Source organism: Vigna umbellata, chromosome 1 (assembly GCF_029865625.1).
Source record: "Vigna umbellata cultivar VRB3 chromosome 1, Vumbellata_1.0, whole genome shotgun sequence".
NCBI lineage: Eukaryota > Viridiplantae > Streptophyta > Magnoliopsida > Fabales > Fabaceae > Vigna > Vigna umbellata.
Window position 1 is genome coordinate 8039912 of NC_142165.1, and position 16612 is coordinate 8056523.

The window sequence follows — 16612 nt, forward strand, 5'->3', positions numbered from 1 at the left end:
TGTGTCCCCGGTTTTGCACCAAAGTTAGCTATGTTTTGAATATGTTATCTTTGTATGAGTTCTCCATTTCAACAATCAGATTGTGTGGTTTTCATAATCAAATCAGTTCGGAGCTTGTTTTTATTATACTTTAATAATTGAAATGACTGTTAAAGCAGTCTCTTTTCGTTTCTGGGAGAAGTTCAAACTATGGTTTATGTAACCTTTAAAATTACAATTGTTCTTAATGTCAAGAAGAAATAACAATAAGCATCTCTTCAGTACTCAGTAGGTAAGCTCGTGAATTAAACAAATAATTGACCTCTTACTTTCTCTAACCGTTTAGCTTACTATTTAAATTGTTGACAGAAGTTTTCATCATCACTTGGATAAACATTTCTCGAAACTTGTTTGCAAAAAGCAAAATATATTAATTTAAATTATTTAATCTGAAATATATGTGTAAAAGATACCACTGTTTCAAACGTTTCAAAACTTGCTTCATTTTCTGGCGACCTGTTTGCGTTGATATATAAATGATATAATATCACAGAACACAATGTTGTGGAGATGAAACATTGGATCTGTAACAACTTTTGAGAGCACATCTCCTTTGGCATTTAGGTTACTTTTTTCCTTGCAATGTGAAACAAAAGAGAATCTGTCTCCATCAAGCTTATTTCTTTTCTTTTTAAATGATCTTGAAAACAGAAACCAAACACTATCAAATATGTCATATTGTTCACATAGTATCTGAACTGTAAAGAGAAGTAAAGTGTTGGATGTTTGTTGGACATAAACAAGGAAAACAGAAGAAGAAGAATGTTTGGTCTTGCATTCTGTGTTGTTCCAACTTTAGTGGCTATAGAGACTTGAGTTGACTTGGTCAATTCACTGCTGATTAAGATACTTTAGAGGCCTGCCATTTAAGCTACATTGTGTTAATGAACAAAGAACACATATCATCATGCATTATGCCTTCTTCATTAAGAAAAACCCTTTATCCAATTAAATTTCATATCTAGAGTAAGTTTTAATTAATACTGCAAAAAACTTTATATTAGCATTACAAAGAATTAAGTCTATTTATAACTTATTTTCACCCTGTTTTGTTTTCATCAATTCTTTAAAATAAAGCTTTGAAAATAATGGAAGAAAAACAAAAGTATTGTCTTATATATATGTGTGTATCATACCATCACTAAGAATATAAGATCTTAAAAATTTAAAACCTTGAACAATCCACAGTAATTCTATCCACCACAATTCTGCGCAGGTCTTTTATGTTGCTACACACACACACACACACATATATATATATATATATATAAAGAAAGATGCTCTTTTAACATCATTTTGATCATTAAAAAAAGTTAATTTTTGCAAAAGAAAAAAGAGATTAAATAATAAAATAGTAGATATAAAGAGTGTGGGAAATTTTGTTTGAGTGTCAAAAAACAACCTGTCCATAAAATCAGACAATCAGTAGTGGTGATACCATGTTGACTTGTAGTAAAGTTATGTTTAAATAACTTTTCTGTAATTAATTAATATATAATCTAATTCTAACTTGTGAATAGGTTGATTTTAGTTGGTAAGAAAAAAGAGAATTAGTTTCCCTTTGTTGTTTTATTTACTAAAAATGGATGCTTAATGAAAAGTTCATGAATGAGAGAAGAAAAGGAGGTAAGCATTGCATGTGCACGAGGGGAAAGACAGAACAGTAAGAAGAAAAAAAACAGAAATTTGATGAAAGAAAAACTGTGAAGGCAAACTATGGTTTTACCTCTCTTGATGATTACGTTGATCATGAGTGGACTTGTAACTGGGGATTGGAACACGACCAGACTCTATATGCCTAAGGTCTTCGACAAGGATTTCATAGTGTTTCTTAACTTCCTCGACAGATTTATCACCAAGTATTCTGGCTATGTTCTGCCAGCGATCTGGGGTGTCTTGATCGTAGAAAGCAAGTGCGCTTTCGAATTGCTTGTTCTGCATACGTGTCCAAGAAGAAGAGTTATCCTTGTTAGTGGTGTTGTGGGAGGTTGAAGCCATGAGTGGAAGGAAGGAAGGTTAATCAGGGTATGTTTGCATGCGATTTGGAAATAGAAAAAGAGAATTAAGTGAAGATGGGGTTGGAATGGTGTATGCAATGTTTATGAAAAGGTGAAAGGATTGGTGGATGATGCCTAGATGTGACCTCTAAATGTAGAGTGGGACAACATACAGCTTGAGTCTTGTGATACACAAAACACTTTTCACAAATTTACTTGTGTTCCACATAGTTTTCAATCTTTCTCTATGTCTATGTGTTCTGTTGTGTTGTGTTGGGAACTTGTTAATGAGATGAAATAAAGGGTTTAGCTTCACTATAAAATATTCTTGTATTCTTTCCTTTAATCATTTTTGTATATAAGGTTTCTAGATAATCATGAAACATTAAATTAAATTAAGGAGAATATTATTTTAATACCTAACAATTTTTTTTTTAACAAAATACCCTTAAAAATAAATTGTCAAATGGTATTAAAAACAATTTTCTCAAATTAAAAAAAGTTGTGGGAAAAAATTATCAGTCACTTCAAAGATGGGTTTTTGGAGTGTCAGTTCATTGATCCATTGTTAAAGAGGAAAGCTAAAATCTACCCAAGTATAAGGTGGGATGGGGTTTTCTTTTTTCTTTTTTAAATTTTATACCGAACTTCTCCACATCTCTGAGACTATTGGATGATTTGTATTAACTTTTTTTTAAATAATTAAAATTAACTATTTTTGTAAATTAATTTATAGAAAATTTCATCAAGTTTTGAAAAGAAACAGTAGTGAAATTAAATATTAAGTTATAAGAGTGTTACAACATCTTTAACTGAAGATAATTAGTTTTATGAGTTTTTCTTTTTTTTTAACTCAACAATTTATACTTAACACAAGCAAATTTTTCACGTAATATATTATACATGTATTTAATTTTTCATAAATCATTTCAGTTTATACAGAAATTTAGTTTTTTCTTAAAGATATTATGCAAAAATAAATGTTGATTTCCCTAAGAAATCGGGATGTTGGGTTAATAAGGATAAATGATGCGGGGTTTTAACTTTATATTTTGTTCTTTTTGAATTTTTTATGTTATAAATAATAATAATAATAATAATAATAATAATAATAATTATTATTATTATTATTATTATTTATTCGTTCAAACCATTATATAGGTATTATTGTAACTATAATAGTCTTAACAAAACAAAGCCTTTAAGGAATAATTAATTCCAATCATAAAAGGTTATATAATTAAAAATTTATGTATATATTTAGACAAATTTCTTTATAAATACAAAAGAATTAAAAAATAAACCCTTCTTTATATATTACAATTAACTTGTATATAAGGAATTTATATAAAACTAATAAAAACTAGTTTGATTTTTTTAATTGTAAAATTAGATATGGAAAAGCTGGTCCAAAACCTATTGTAATTGCGAAATTTCTGGAGTCAAATATTCAACTATACTTGTCTTGAAGATTGAAAAGTCTCATTTAAGTGAGTGTATTTTCAAGTTTCAAAAGCTAGAAACAGGTGTACGTCATACCCCAAAAACACGTGGGCTAAATTAGATAAAGGAATAATATTATTTTTTCAAAGTTTTTTTGTGTAATAATTCATATTAAAAGAACAAGAGAATTTTTTTAAAATAAGTGATAAAAAAATTGTATAATATTTGGTGAATATTGATGTAGATAAATATAAGATTTAAATGTGAAGGAGACGGTTCCAATGTGACAGTTGACGGTGGTCAGCGGTGGCGTGAATCACAACATAGGAGTGAATACCGGAATACCAAGAATGCACAAGTTAAGCAGGAAAGAATGAAAATTTTATATTGTTTAAATGGAAATAATAGGAGGAAAGGGTTAAATATGTTTTTAGTCCCTAAACTATTGGTCGTTTTTGGTTTTCATCCCTCTTTCAAAGTAAGGTACAATTTAGTCTTCATTCTTTTCGAAACGTTCGTTTTAGTCCTCGGAATTTTGGTTTTAGTCCTCGTTTTGTTGCTAAATGAGGACCAAATTTTTAAACGATGTTAGTTTTCGAGGACTAAAACGAACGTTTTCGGAAAGAATGAGGACCAAATTGTACCTTACTTTGAAAGAGGGACGAAAACCGGCCAATAGTTTAGGGACTAAAAACATATTTAACCCGGAAGGAAAATAGTGGAAAAGTTTCTCTCAACTAAATTAGATGGACTGAGAAAGCAGTGAAAATAAATAATATAAAATATTTTAGAATAATTTTAAATATAATATTTTAATGTACTTTTATATAAAAAGTTTACTTTTGAAAAATGATCTTGTAGAAATTAAATTATTAATTTTTTTTTCATTTCTTTTCTTCCAATTTTAAAAATTGTTTTGTTTGAAAATCACGTATACAAAGCTCTTTATTTTCAATTAATTTTAAATATAATAAAATAATATTTGTATTATATTTTCTTCATTTATTTTTATGTGGAGTTGTTTAATAGTCTTATATTATTTAAGAATAAAGGTGAAGTGCAGTTTAATTTTTTTCTTTTAATTTTCTTAAACGTTTTTTAAAAATAAAATTGGACTATTTTGAATATATGGTGAAATGATTATATAAGTGATAATATAAAATGTATAAATTAAACCAAATTTAAAAAAATGATTTGAATGAACTAAAATGAATTGTAATGATTTTTAATGTAATTGAAATGGACTATAAATAATTTAAGGGAATTACTTGAATTTTTTTTGAATCATGAGTTATTTAAATTTTTACTAGTAAATATCACATTTTAAAACATATTTTTTAATATCACAGATTGTTTAAAATAAAAATTACACTAAATTTTAAAAAATATTGCATAGTTTTTAGATATCTGGTTGTGGAGAAAAGAGCAAAGAATCTTTGATGCATTATTCTGCTACGCAACAGAGGAGGCAGAAACAAGTCATTTCTATTTTAAGGTCATTGACTCAACAGAAAACGACAAAAAGAGAAGCCATTAATTTTATTTATGGATCAATTCTCCTAAGTTGACAAAACCAAGATAGCAGCAACCAATTGCACACTTTTATTTATTAACAATAACTGCATCTTCTACTCATGCTATGGAATTCAACTACTAAAAATCTCACTTATTTCAAGCTTAGTCTAAAAGTAATGCTATCCAACATTGCTGAATTTCTGAGGTCAAAATTTACACCAATAACACATCAACAGAACGCAATAATATGTAATGTTTATGTACCTTCAAACGTTCTATCTAACTTAGGTAAAGGTTAAGATATATTAACTAATATTTTAAGGAACAAAAAGACAAGAGATATGAATCCAACTTATAGATAAGATTTCCTTATTATATTTAATTTAAAAATTTGAGATAATAAGTTTATTAGTCTTTTTTTTTCTACCTAATAATATAGTTTCACATTTAAATTTTTAATAATTTCTTTTTCAAATGTAATTTTTTTATATTAGTATTTTCTATTTAATTAGAATAATTTCAAACCATAGATACTTTTTATTTATAGTATTGTTCATTATAAGGAATATACTTATCTGAATTTTCTATTAATAAGACTTTCTATATCATAACTTGTTTAATCAATCAGCAAGATTAATTATTAATTTTGATATTACTTAGAGTCTTTCAATAAAGAACTACTAACGAAATACATCAATAAAAGATAATCCTGTATATACTTAACACTAGAACATGTTAAGATTATAATTCATTAGACATTACTATTGTCCAATATAACAAGATATGTTTGTCTGGCTTTCCAAAAGAAAGAATTTTCATACAAAGATTCATTTAAATAAGTTACTAAGACTAAGACTAGTTATGAGCTCTGAGCCATAAGTATTTGAAAGGTGAATCATCATAAAAATTTAAAAGAACAATAAAACATGAATCAACTAACTTGTATAAAAATAAATCATATAAAGACTTAACATTAGAAGATGTAATGTAACAAAATTATGATAGTATTCACTTCCCTTGATATTTTTCTTCTCATCATTTTAGAAATGCTAGGTAGAGGATATATAGATACTCCCTAGTTACTGTTTATTAATGTCTACATCATATTGAGTTTTGCCGAATGTGGTGGTGATAGCAGATGTACTTGAGTTGGCCTTGATTGAGAAGCTGCCAAGAGAGAAAGGAAAGGAAGTAGGCAACTGTTAATACTTTATGAGTTGTGAGGTTTTCCAAATCTTTGAAATAAAATTTTGGGATCTTGGTTTTCAGCAAAATTCTAAATGCTTGTAGCTGGCTACCTATAACATTATCCATCTGCCTCTGTCTCTTTCTCTCCACACTTTGGTTCAACTTAATTGCAGTGTGCTTTGATAGAGTTCCTACCACCTTTCCATTAATTGATACCAAACTTAGTCTGATAGATTCAAAAACAAAGATAAAAGAGATGATGAGCTTATTTTCAAACCAAACTTTTTCATCCAAAAGAATGATAGGTTTAGTTTTTCCAAACTAAACTAATCTTTTAATAATGACATAACTTGGCCTAATAGAATTTCTTATTCTCTATCCAAATCTTTTTTTTTCTTTTAATTTAATATTCATCTTTTGTATTAATTTCACAATACTAATTTTCCGTGCAACACTATAGTCACGTTGGTTTTCTCCTATATTTTCCTAATTTGCCATATTTAAAATCTATGTTGCATATGATGATGCATGTACCAATACAGTATAATGTAATTAGTGGACCATTAAGTCTCTTAAGTATGCAATAAAAGTTTGATCTTTAAATTCATGCATTTATAAAAATACTTGTTGAGATTGTTAATCTCTCTGACTTCCATGAAGGATCATCAATATTCACCCAAAAAAGAAAAAGAGTGATGCGTGTCGTATTTTGCTCTGTTGAACATTGGAGGAAGAGATAAAGATTGGTTGTCACTTCATGAAACCGTTTGATAATTGAGAAAGCTTCCAAACAGAGAAGAAGAGATATGATGCAGACAAAGAGAGGCAACGTCAGCGACTCCGTACACATACCTTTGTGGAAGAAGTAACCACTTTCTTTCATTCATTCATATCGTATTAACTAATCTATTAATGCTTCTGCATCTTTGCTTTACCCTTCTATTAATGCATGTGCCGTGCAACTCAGGCCGTTGTACTTTGTTGTCTGCAGTGTTCCAGTACCTCCTAAGTGGAAACTTGTAAACCAGTACTTCTGCAAATTCTTTTACTCTATATCTATACTCTACGATTCTACTTTTCTAATTGATGCACGTTCTTGTAGTTTCTGCATAAACCAGGTGAAAGTGTAAAAAAAATTTTAACTTGTGTCATAGAGTTAGGTTTCAACAATTTACTAAACAGAAACTTGGGTGATGCGAGAAAGAGTCAGGAGATTGCCTCAACCAAAAGATATCTAAATGATGGCTACAGAAGCATAGCAGTGTTGTTGAATTAATGATAAGAAAAGGAAGTTTGTGGTGATTAGGAAAAGTTACATAGAGGGACATTGAGAAAACGTTTCTGGTTTGGCGAGGTGGTCCTTCCTGATATGTTGGAGTGTGATGACAAAAGTTGAAATGTTGATAAGAATAGTGGTGGTGGCACAAGAAGTAGCAGTACAATAGTTTTGCGTGATTAGGGCCCATATCATTGCTGCCTCTGGTTTTCAAGTGCCCCAGAAGTAGACCATACACTGAAATTTTTTGCTAAACCTTCAATATCCATATTCAAGTTGGACATTGATGCTTTCAAGTTTAAAGATAAACCAAGGAAAGGCTTAAAATAAACCACTACAAAAATTTGCATGTTTTCTGTCTCTGTCTTGAATTAGCCTTGAAACATTTTCATAGATAACATACGTGCATTTCTCCCACTTAACATTTCATCACATAAAGTCACTTTCTATTATAATTGTATCGTATGTAGTGAATTGTAATATATATATATATATATATTATATATATATATATATATATTATAATATATATATATATATATATATATTTAAACAATCTTTGGTTTTGTTAATTGTCGTTTTTATTGAATTACATAAGATAATAACATGATATTGATTGTAACATCCCAAAAATACAGTGTAAAACCATACAATAGAATAATCACATCTAATAATATTACAGTTCAGTCTTAAAAGAAATAGGTTGTGCGCTTACGACCGAACCACCTTACAGAAATAACGAGAAAGTTAAAACTGTACAAAGATGCAATCTTGACCGAACGGTTTACAAAAGACCTATACCAAACGGTCCTACAAAAGAAAAGGGAAAAGATGATCGAACGATCGTCGTACAACTAAACTAAAATACTGACCGAACGGTTCTACTGTTCGGTCTTAACTTCTACCTCGACTAAATTTTCTTCTTCCAGCAGCTCGTCTCCTTCTGCTCATATCCACATGGATGATCATTGCAACAGAAAGACAACCGAACGTACAAAACAAACAAGACAGGAAACATAGGGTAAGCTTATGTAATTTAATTCAATTATCAACATATATCTCACTCAATCAATTTAAACAACATAACTCATTAACTCTTTCATGCAAAGCCTAATACTAGACTCTGACTGTCCGGAGTGTATGAACTCTGTGTAGCTACGACGTTCGTGCACCCCGGTTAGTCCTATCTGTCCAAATTAACCATAAGGACTAGGACCTCCTGCCATTCCCACACATGACTTACCCTTCTCTACGTGAGAACGAGTGATCATGGAATATCAGGATGAACCGTCAGCTTAGCATGCCCACATTCATACTTTACCAATTCCAATATACATTCATGAAATATTCCTCCCCGGAATACTCGTTCATAACCATACTCATTTCTTCTACATCATATTCCATCATCTTTCATTATTAAATCTCAATTTGAACGAAGATCCCTTAGGATGCAAAAATACCGAACGTAAATATTCAACCCCGAACGAGACCGAACACTTGGAGTGAGACCGAGAGATTTCCAGTTCCAAAACGGATCAAAACCGAGAGAGTGACAATCGGGGTTGGAAAGAGATCGATTACAATAATATTTCACAAGGACTAATAGAAACAAATGTTATTTACAAAGTGAGCCAATTTAATGAACTGACTCATGACCGTTTTAGACCAAACACCGTAAAGCCTAGGTTGAGTACTAAGACTTTAGGCTGAAACCAATGAATACAGACACTGCAAGACATTCAAAAGATAGTACTTAAAAGAATCATATGAAGAAACCGAACGCTATAAATACTTAGCTTATCTATGAGTTTATCATTAAGAAAAACCAAATGTTAGTCGAAGACCAAGCACGGTAGAGAGTGAACACTATTGAGTTTGGACGAACACTATTATTATCAAGATAGATTACTGAAAGGAGAACGAGCGCTTGGTGTAAAACCTAACACTTACTTAGTACGAGTACTTGGTGTAAGACCTATCACTAAATAGTACGAGCGCTTGGTGAAAGACCTAGCACTACATAGTACGAGCGCTTGGTGAAAGACCTAGCACTGAATAGTACGAACGCTTGGTGTAAGACCTAGCACAACTTAATTTATAGAATAAAGGCTTGATAAATATAAGATATCATTTAACTAATGTTCAAGAACGAACGAATTATACAATTTCATATTAATATACTTAAATTTATAACATAATACCAAGGAACGAATATCCTTGGTTGAACGCTTATATATAAATAATACTAAACAAAGACGCTCGGTCCTCGACTGGAATACCATCCAAATGAAAGAATCCAGTTCCAACCGAGTCCACGAGAAAAACCGAACGGTCAATGACCTTCAGTGACGAACATCAATTTCCACATAGTAATACAGACTTAGAATTCATACTCTTATTAGTACATTCCTCAGCATTTATCTTCATACATTCATACAGCCTAAACATAGTAACACTCATACTTCATATTTCATCCGACAATCAAACAAGCATGCCAGCATTCAAAAACGATAAATAAAATCAAATTATATAAGCTTCCCTTACCTCTAACGTGACCGAACGCTCACAGCTTGAATAGAATAGCTCACCACCAGACTCCTTTGAAGACTACTGTTCACGATTTAAGAAACTACTCAAATACCAAAACAAAACATCGTTCAGAATGTGAAAAGAAACCCATGCACCCAGAAACTTGGTTTGCATGTTCAAGAAAAACCACACGGCTGAGGGAAGAGAAAACTTACCAACTCAGAACCCAAAACCGATCGGCTCAAACGGAAGTTCTTGACAGTGGAGGAGTAAAAACGGTGCCTGAATGGTGATCAGAGGAAGAAAAGGTGAGAATTTCTTAGAGAGAAGATGAAGGAGATGTAGAGAGAATGAGGAGAGAATAGAAGTTTCAGAAATCTGGGGAAGAAGGGTGCATGCATAAAGTGGCGTGAAATTTTGAAAACGTTGAGTTTTACTCCCACCGTCAAAAACCGTTCATCCAATCTGCATCACACACCTGTCTTCCACTTTCTGAACTTCAGACGCTCCGATCGCTTACACCTGGCGTCCACTTAAATGGGGTTTATAATGGGTTTTAAATGGGTTTTGACATTCTTCCTAACTACAAAAATTTTCGTCCTCGAAAATTAAAACTTACCAGAAAATAGACGAGGATACAAGTCTCTCATTGCATCTTCCACTTCCCATGTAGAGTCGCCCGTCTTCTCGTTCCAGACAACTTTAACTAATCTGATGGCTTTTCCCTTGATGTACTTAGTTCGACTCTCAGCAATGCTAACTGGTTGCATCCCCACCGAACGATCTTCACGAATACGAACGTCTTCTAATTCTAGCACATGAGAAGAATTCGTGATATACTTCCGGAGTTGGGATACATGGAAAACTGGGTGAAGGTTGGATAGTCGAGGAGGAAAAGCTATCTCGTACGCCACTGGTCTGATGTGCCTCAAAATCTGATACGGACCAATGAATTTGGGAGACAGCTTCTTAGGACGAACGACTCTGCCTACTCTAGTAGTTGGATTTAGTCTAAGAAAGACGTGATGTCCTGCAGCGAACTCCAAAGGCCTTCTTCTCTTGTCGGCATACGACTTCTGCCTGCTCTGAGATGCTTTCAACCTTTCTTGAATCACCTTTACCTTCTCGGTCGTCTGCTGAATAAGTTCAGGTCCAGTCAACACCTTTTCTCCTTCCTTGAACCAATAGAGAGGAGTTCTGCATTTCCTCCCATAAAGAGCTTCAAAAGGATCTCAAGGATTGATTCTCTCATGCTGATAAATTTAGGGTTTCTGATCTTCAGGATCAGATTATTGCTTGTCATCAAGGTGCTTTGTCTGTTTCTAAGTATTATACGAAACTGAAAAATCCTATGGAAAAAGTTGGAGCTCTATAGATGTGTTCTCACTTGCAACTGCTTGACTCCCTATGCTTGTGGACTTCTTGCGAAACTTCATAAAGAAAGAGAGGATGATTATGTGATTTGATTTCTCCGCAACCTTAATGAGAACTATGCCCAAGTTCGTTCTCAAATCATGATAATGGATCCCATGCCTTCGATTGTCAAAACTTTTTCTATGGTTCTTCAGCATGAACGTGAGTTCATTGGCACCAATCCCAAACATTCTGTCTCCGATTCTTTGGCCTTCACTGCTGTTTCCAATGCTCAACCATGCTTCAACTCTTCCAACAAAGTCCCTTTCAATGCCAGCAAGAACACTTTCAAGAACAACAAATTTTGTGAAAAATGCAAGAAGACCAACCACACCATTACAACTTGTTATTTTCGCATTGGTTTTCTTACTGGTTATAAAAAGACAGCCCAACACCAAAGCTCTACCAGTTTGGTTGAAGTAGATTCAATTGCTTCTCTACAACAACTCGATTTGGATGGTAGTCCTCCCAATGATCCAACACAGCAAGGATCATTCATCCTCCGTGAATCAAGCCTTTGTTCAAAACTCAGGTACATCTTCTGCTTCTGTTCCTTGGATATTTGACAGTGGTGCCACAGACCACATCTGTCCCACCAAATCCTTCTTTCATAACCTTCATGCCATAAAACCCATACACATTAAATTGCCTAATCACACTACTGTCATTGCCAATTTCTCAAGGAATATTCACATAGGTGACCTATTTCTTCCTGATGTTCTTTTTGTACCTGAATTTTCTGTTTATCTCATATCTATTCCCAAACTTGTTTCCACTATTGACTATATGGCAGTATTTTGTGATTCTCACTGTTTCCTTTTCCAGAAATCTCAATTCAAGATGATTGGAGCAGCTAGGAAGATTAATGGCTTGTACTGTCTTGAAGAATCAAATGTTATGCGTTGCAATTTAATTTTCCAAAATGATGTTATCAATAAATCAAATGCTTTTGTTGTAAATGCAATCAATACCAGTGAACTTTGGCACCATATACTAGGCCATACTTCAAATTCCATTTTACAATTGTTATCTTCTCAACATACTGATATTATATACAAGAGTTGTGCTCCTTGTGACACTTGTCATTTTGCCAAACATAAGAAATTACCTTTTTCTCTTAGCACGTCCAAGAGTTCTCAATTTTTTGAGTTGTTGTATGCTGACATTTGGGGACCCTTAAGCATTGTTTCTATTGATGGTCATAAATATTTGTTAACACTTGTTGATGATTTCAGTAGATTCACATGGGTTTATCTTTTAAAATCAAAAGTCGAGGTCAAAATTGTTATTCCCAATTTCATACATCTCATTGAAAATCAATTTGACATTAAACTTAAAAGACTAAGGTTGACAATGGAAAGGAGTTTTTCTTAACTGATTTCTTCTCCTCTAAAGGCATTTTTCATGAAACATCATGCATTGAATCACCCCAACAGAATGGAATAGTTGAGTGCAAGCACCAACATATTTTGAATGTAGCTCGTGCCTTACTTTTCCAATCCCATTTACCTTATGTCTTTTGGTCTTTTGCTATAAGACATGTTGTACATCTCATAAACAGGCTCCCTATTCCATTTCTTAAATACCAATCTTCGTATGAAGTTGTTTTTGGCAAAATCCCTGACTTTAACACACTTAGAGTCTTTGGTTATCCTTTATAATCATACTTGTCATATTCCAAATGTTCTAACTCTCACAATGTTTTTTGAATGTCTTTATCTGCCATCATTGAGCCTTCTTCTTTTAAAGAGGCTTGTCAACATGCTTATCGGCAGCAAGTCATGCTTGCAGAAATTCAGGCTCTTTAGAGGAATAGAACTTGGTCATTGGTCTGATTGCCACAAAGAAAAGAACTGTTGGTTGTAAATGGGTCTACAAGACTAAATTGAATGCAGCTGGGGCTATAGAAAGATAAAAGGCACGCCTAGTTTCCAAAGGGTTCACGCAAATTGAAGGCATGGATTTCTTTGACACCTTTTCACCTATTGTGAAGATCACAACTGTCAGATTTCGTCTTTCCATTCCCATTTCTCGCAAATGGTTTTTACACCAGCTTGACGTTGATAATGTTTTTTTACATGGTGATTTGGATGAAGAGGTTTATATGAAACCTTCCCTGGGCTTGATTCTTCCAGAACCTCATTTGGTTTGTAAATTTCACAAGTCTCTCTATGGACTTCAACAAGCTTCTCGGCAATGGAATTCTAAACTCACAGCTGTCTTACTTTCTTGTGGCTTTTCTCATAATCCTGCTAATCATTCCTTATTTATTAGACACTCTGCTACTTCTTTTACTGCTCTTTTGGTCTATGTGAATGATATCGTTCTAACTGGTGATAGCATGGATGATATTGTTGTTGTTAAGAAATTTTTACATCAAGAATTCCGAATCAAAGACTTGGGCAATCTCAAATATTTTCTTGGTTTCGAAGTTGCTAGATCACGGTAGGGTCTTATCTTGAATCAACAAAAATATTGCTTAGAAATTTTAGCTGAATTTGGTCTCACTGACTGCAAACCAGCATCTTCACCTTCAAATCCTACCGATAAGCTTAAGGATGATGATGGTGATCTTCTTCCAGATCCTACTCCTTATAGGAGATTAATTGGCAAGCTGCAATATCTAACAAACACCCGACCTGATATTTCTTTTGCTGTCCAGCAAGATAGTCAATTCATGTCCAAGCCTAAATCCTCTCATCTCAATGCTATTTTCAGGATCTTGAAACACCTCAAAGGTTGTCCTGGATTAGGCCTTTTTTATCCTTCCAGCAATCCTCACAGACTTCAAGTCTTTTCGGACTCAGATTGGACTACTTGTTGCATCTCTGAAAAATCCACCACTAGTTATTGTGTATTCTATGGGAATTGTCTTATATCTTGGAAATCAAAGAAGCAATCCACCGTGTCCAGGAGCTCTACTGAAGCTGAATATAGAGTTTTAGTTGTTACTTGTGAATTGCAATGGTTGAAGTATGTTGTCGATGATTTATGCCTTAAAATTCCACTTCCTTTCCCTACATTTTGTGATAACCAGTCTGCCATTCAACTGGCTAAGAATCCATCCTTTCATGAACGCATCAAACATATTGAAGTGGATTTTCATCTTATTCGTGCTAAGGTTCTTGATGGGCTCATTGTTCTTTCTCATGTTCTTTCGAAGCATCAATTGTGAGATATGTTCACTAAGCCACTTTATCCCGAGCCTTTCAACATTAATTTTTCTAAGATGGGATTGTCGAACATTCACCACCCATCTTGAGGGAGGGTGTGAGAAATATTGTTTCCATCCTTGTTTTGTTATGTTTGTTATATTAGCTTAGATATTTTGTTTTCTGTTACTATGGTAGTCAGGCTGTAATTCTCGTTTCTTCTTTTTCGTTTTGTACAATATGCTGAATATATATTCAGCATTTTCAGACTTTGTGAGATAAAATGAAATAACGAGGATTGAAGTTTCTTTTATACATTACCATTTCTCTGTCAGGTTTAATAAAAATCTTTAACCATACTCCACATAAAAAACGAAAGAGATTTGAAAATCAAATACCGAATAATGAAAAATTTGTGGAGTAGAAAAAAACTTTCAAGATCCATATTTGATTCCACAATAACACTAATTAAACCTTTTTGGCTAATAACAATTCAATATTCTGCAGGACCAGTTCAAAGTTTGTTTGTTATGCAAAACTTTTCTCAAATTGATTCCAAAAGCCAATGAAATTTTCATATGAATAGGCTATAAGACAAATTACAATGATGAGCCTCACATTAAGGATTTTTTTTATCGCTGGAAAAAACAAAATAAATTATGTAACCATAACAACTTATTTTTTAATACAAAGAAGTAAGCTTTTATTACTTTTGCATATAACCGTTCCCAATATCTAAATTCAATGAGATAAAATAAATACAAAATTTTGATGATCAGTATATAACTGATTTTCAACCACGTCAATGCCCAGGTTTATCTCTCTGTCACAAAAACAGGAAAAAAAAATGAACTTGGAATAGGCCCTGTTTGTATGCAAGCCCAATCAGATGAATTTACAAGCTGGATGTTATTAGAAAGTAAGTTTTAAGCTTAATTCAACCTCACAAAACTGATTTGTAAGATGAGATTTGTACCTCGTTTATATATTATAAATTGGTCTTACTCTAGTCGATGTGGGATTTTCAACATATCTCTTCACATCGAGGTATAAATATTTCGTGTATGATAGTAGAAATTAATGAGTGATATGATACGGCCCGGCAATAAGTGAAATAGAGTGCAGATTAGATATGTGTTCCACAATTGTTAAAGTTCTAAAATTTGTAGAAAATAAGTGCAGATTAGATATCCCAATTTTATTTCTTTTCACAAAAATGCATTACGTTGTGTATAACAGTTTTCTAAACCTACCTTTAGACTACTTGTCTCAGAAAACTGAGCTTGATTTTGCTTGGTAAACTTCAGAATGATTTGTTATCTATCAGGCTTTAAAGTGCATAAATCAGCAAGAATACACAAATTAGCATCACTATTTATTTAGTAATTGGAACAATCATGATTGAATGATAATATGAAAGAAAATAAAGGAGTGGATTTATAATGATCAATATTATGCTATCTTCCAAATTAAAATAGAGAAATCATCCCTCTTATTCTTAAAAAAAATTGTTTTGTCTTTTGAATAAAAGGAAGTATTACATTTTTCATTTAATCTTTCTACTGCACAAGTAACAAAAAAAATCACAAGAAGTTACATCAGTCACAATTTATTATCAAAGTGAAGTTGACTACACATATAAATTACCAAACAATATAAAATCAATTATCATATTTTTTCCTTTACAGTGAATAATAATATTATATCATAGGCGGGTTAGTTGGAAAATATTTTCATTTCCAAATTTCTTTTTTTAAAATAAAAATTGCATCCATTTGAATTTTATGCTTTTTGATATTTTTATCTTACTTTTTTATTTTCAATTAGTTATATTCGGATATTTAGAAAATTATATTTTTAGTTTTTAAATGTTAAAATAAAATTAAAATTACGTATATGTCTAAAATTTTAATATATTTTGTATTCTGAACTTTAAAAATAAATAAAAATAATCATTTTAATTCAATTATATTAAATATTTTTAACATGTCAAATAAATTTTTATGTTAGTATTTAATTATTTATATAGTTTAACATATTTTTATTTTGATGTTAGGTGG

At 32.0% G+C, this 16612-nt stretch overlaps 1 protein-coding gene across 1 annotated transcript; it reads right to left on the reverse strand.

Moving 5' to 3' along the window:
* Window positions 1–624: 624 nt before the first annotated feature.
* Window positions 625–2189, reverse strand: LOC124824052 (protein RADIALIS-like 4). Its single transcript, XM_047296416.2, has 2 exons — window positions 1766–2189; window positions 625–898 (listed from the first exon to the last, which is right to left on the reverse strand). The coding sequence occupies exons 1-2, from the start codon at window positions 2035–2037 to the stop codon at window positions 871–873; spliced, it is 300 nt and encodes a 99-aa protein (XP_047152372.1). The 5' UTR covers window positions 2038–2189; the 3' UTR covers window positions 625–870.
* Between the last annotated feature and the right edge of the window lie 14423 nt (window positions 2190–16612).

What these genes read in the sequence shown, in the direction of transcription:
- LOC124824052 (XM_047296416.2), bottom strand. Translation starts at nt 2,037, where the DNA reads ATGGCTTCAACCTCCCACAACACCACTAACAAGGATAACTCTTCTTCT. An exon ending in CAACGTAATCATCAAGAGAG is followed by an intron (nt 899 to 1,765) that starts GTAAAACCATAG and finishes CTTAAATGGCAG; the next exon opens with GCCTCTAAAGTATCTTAATC.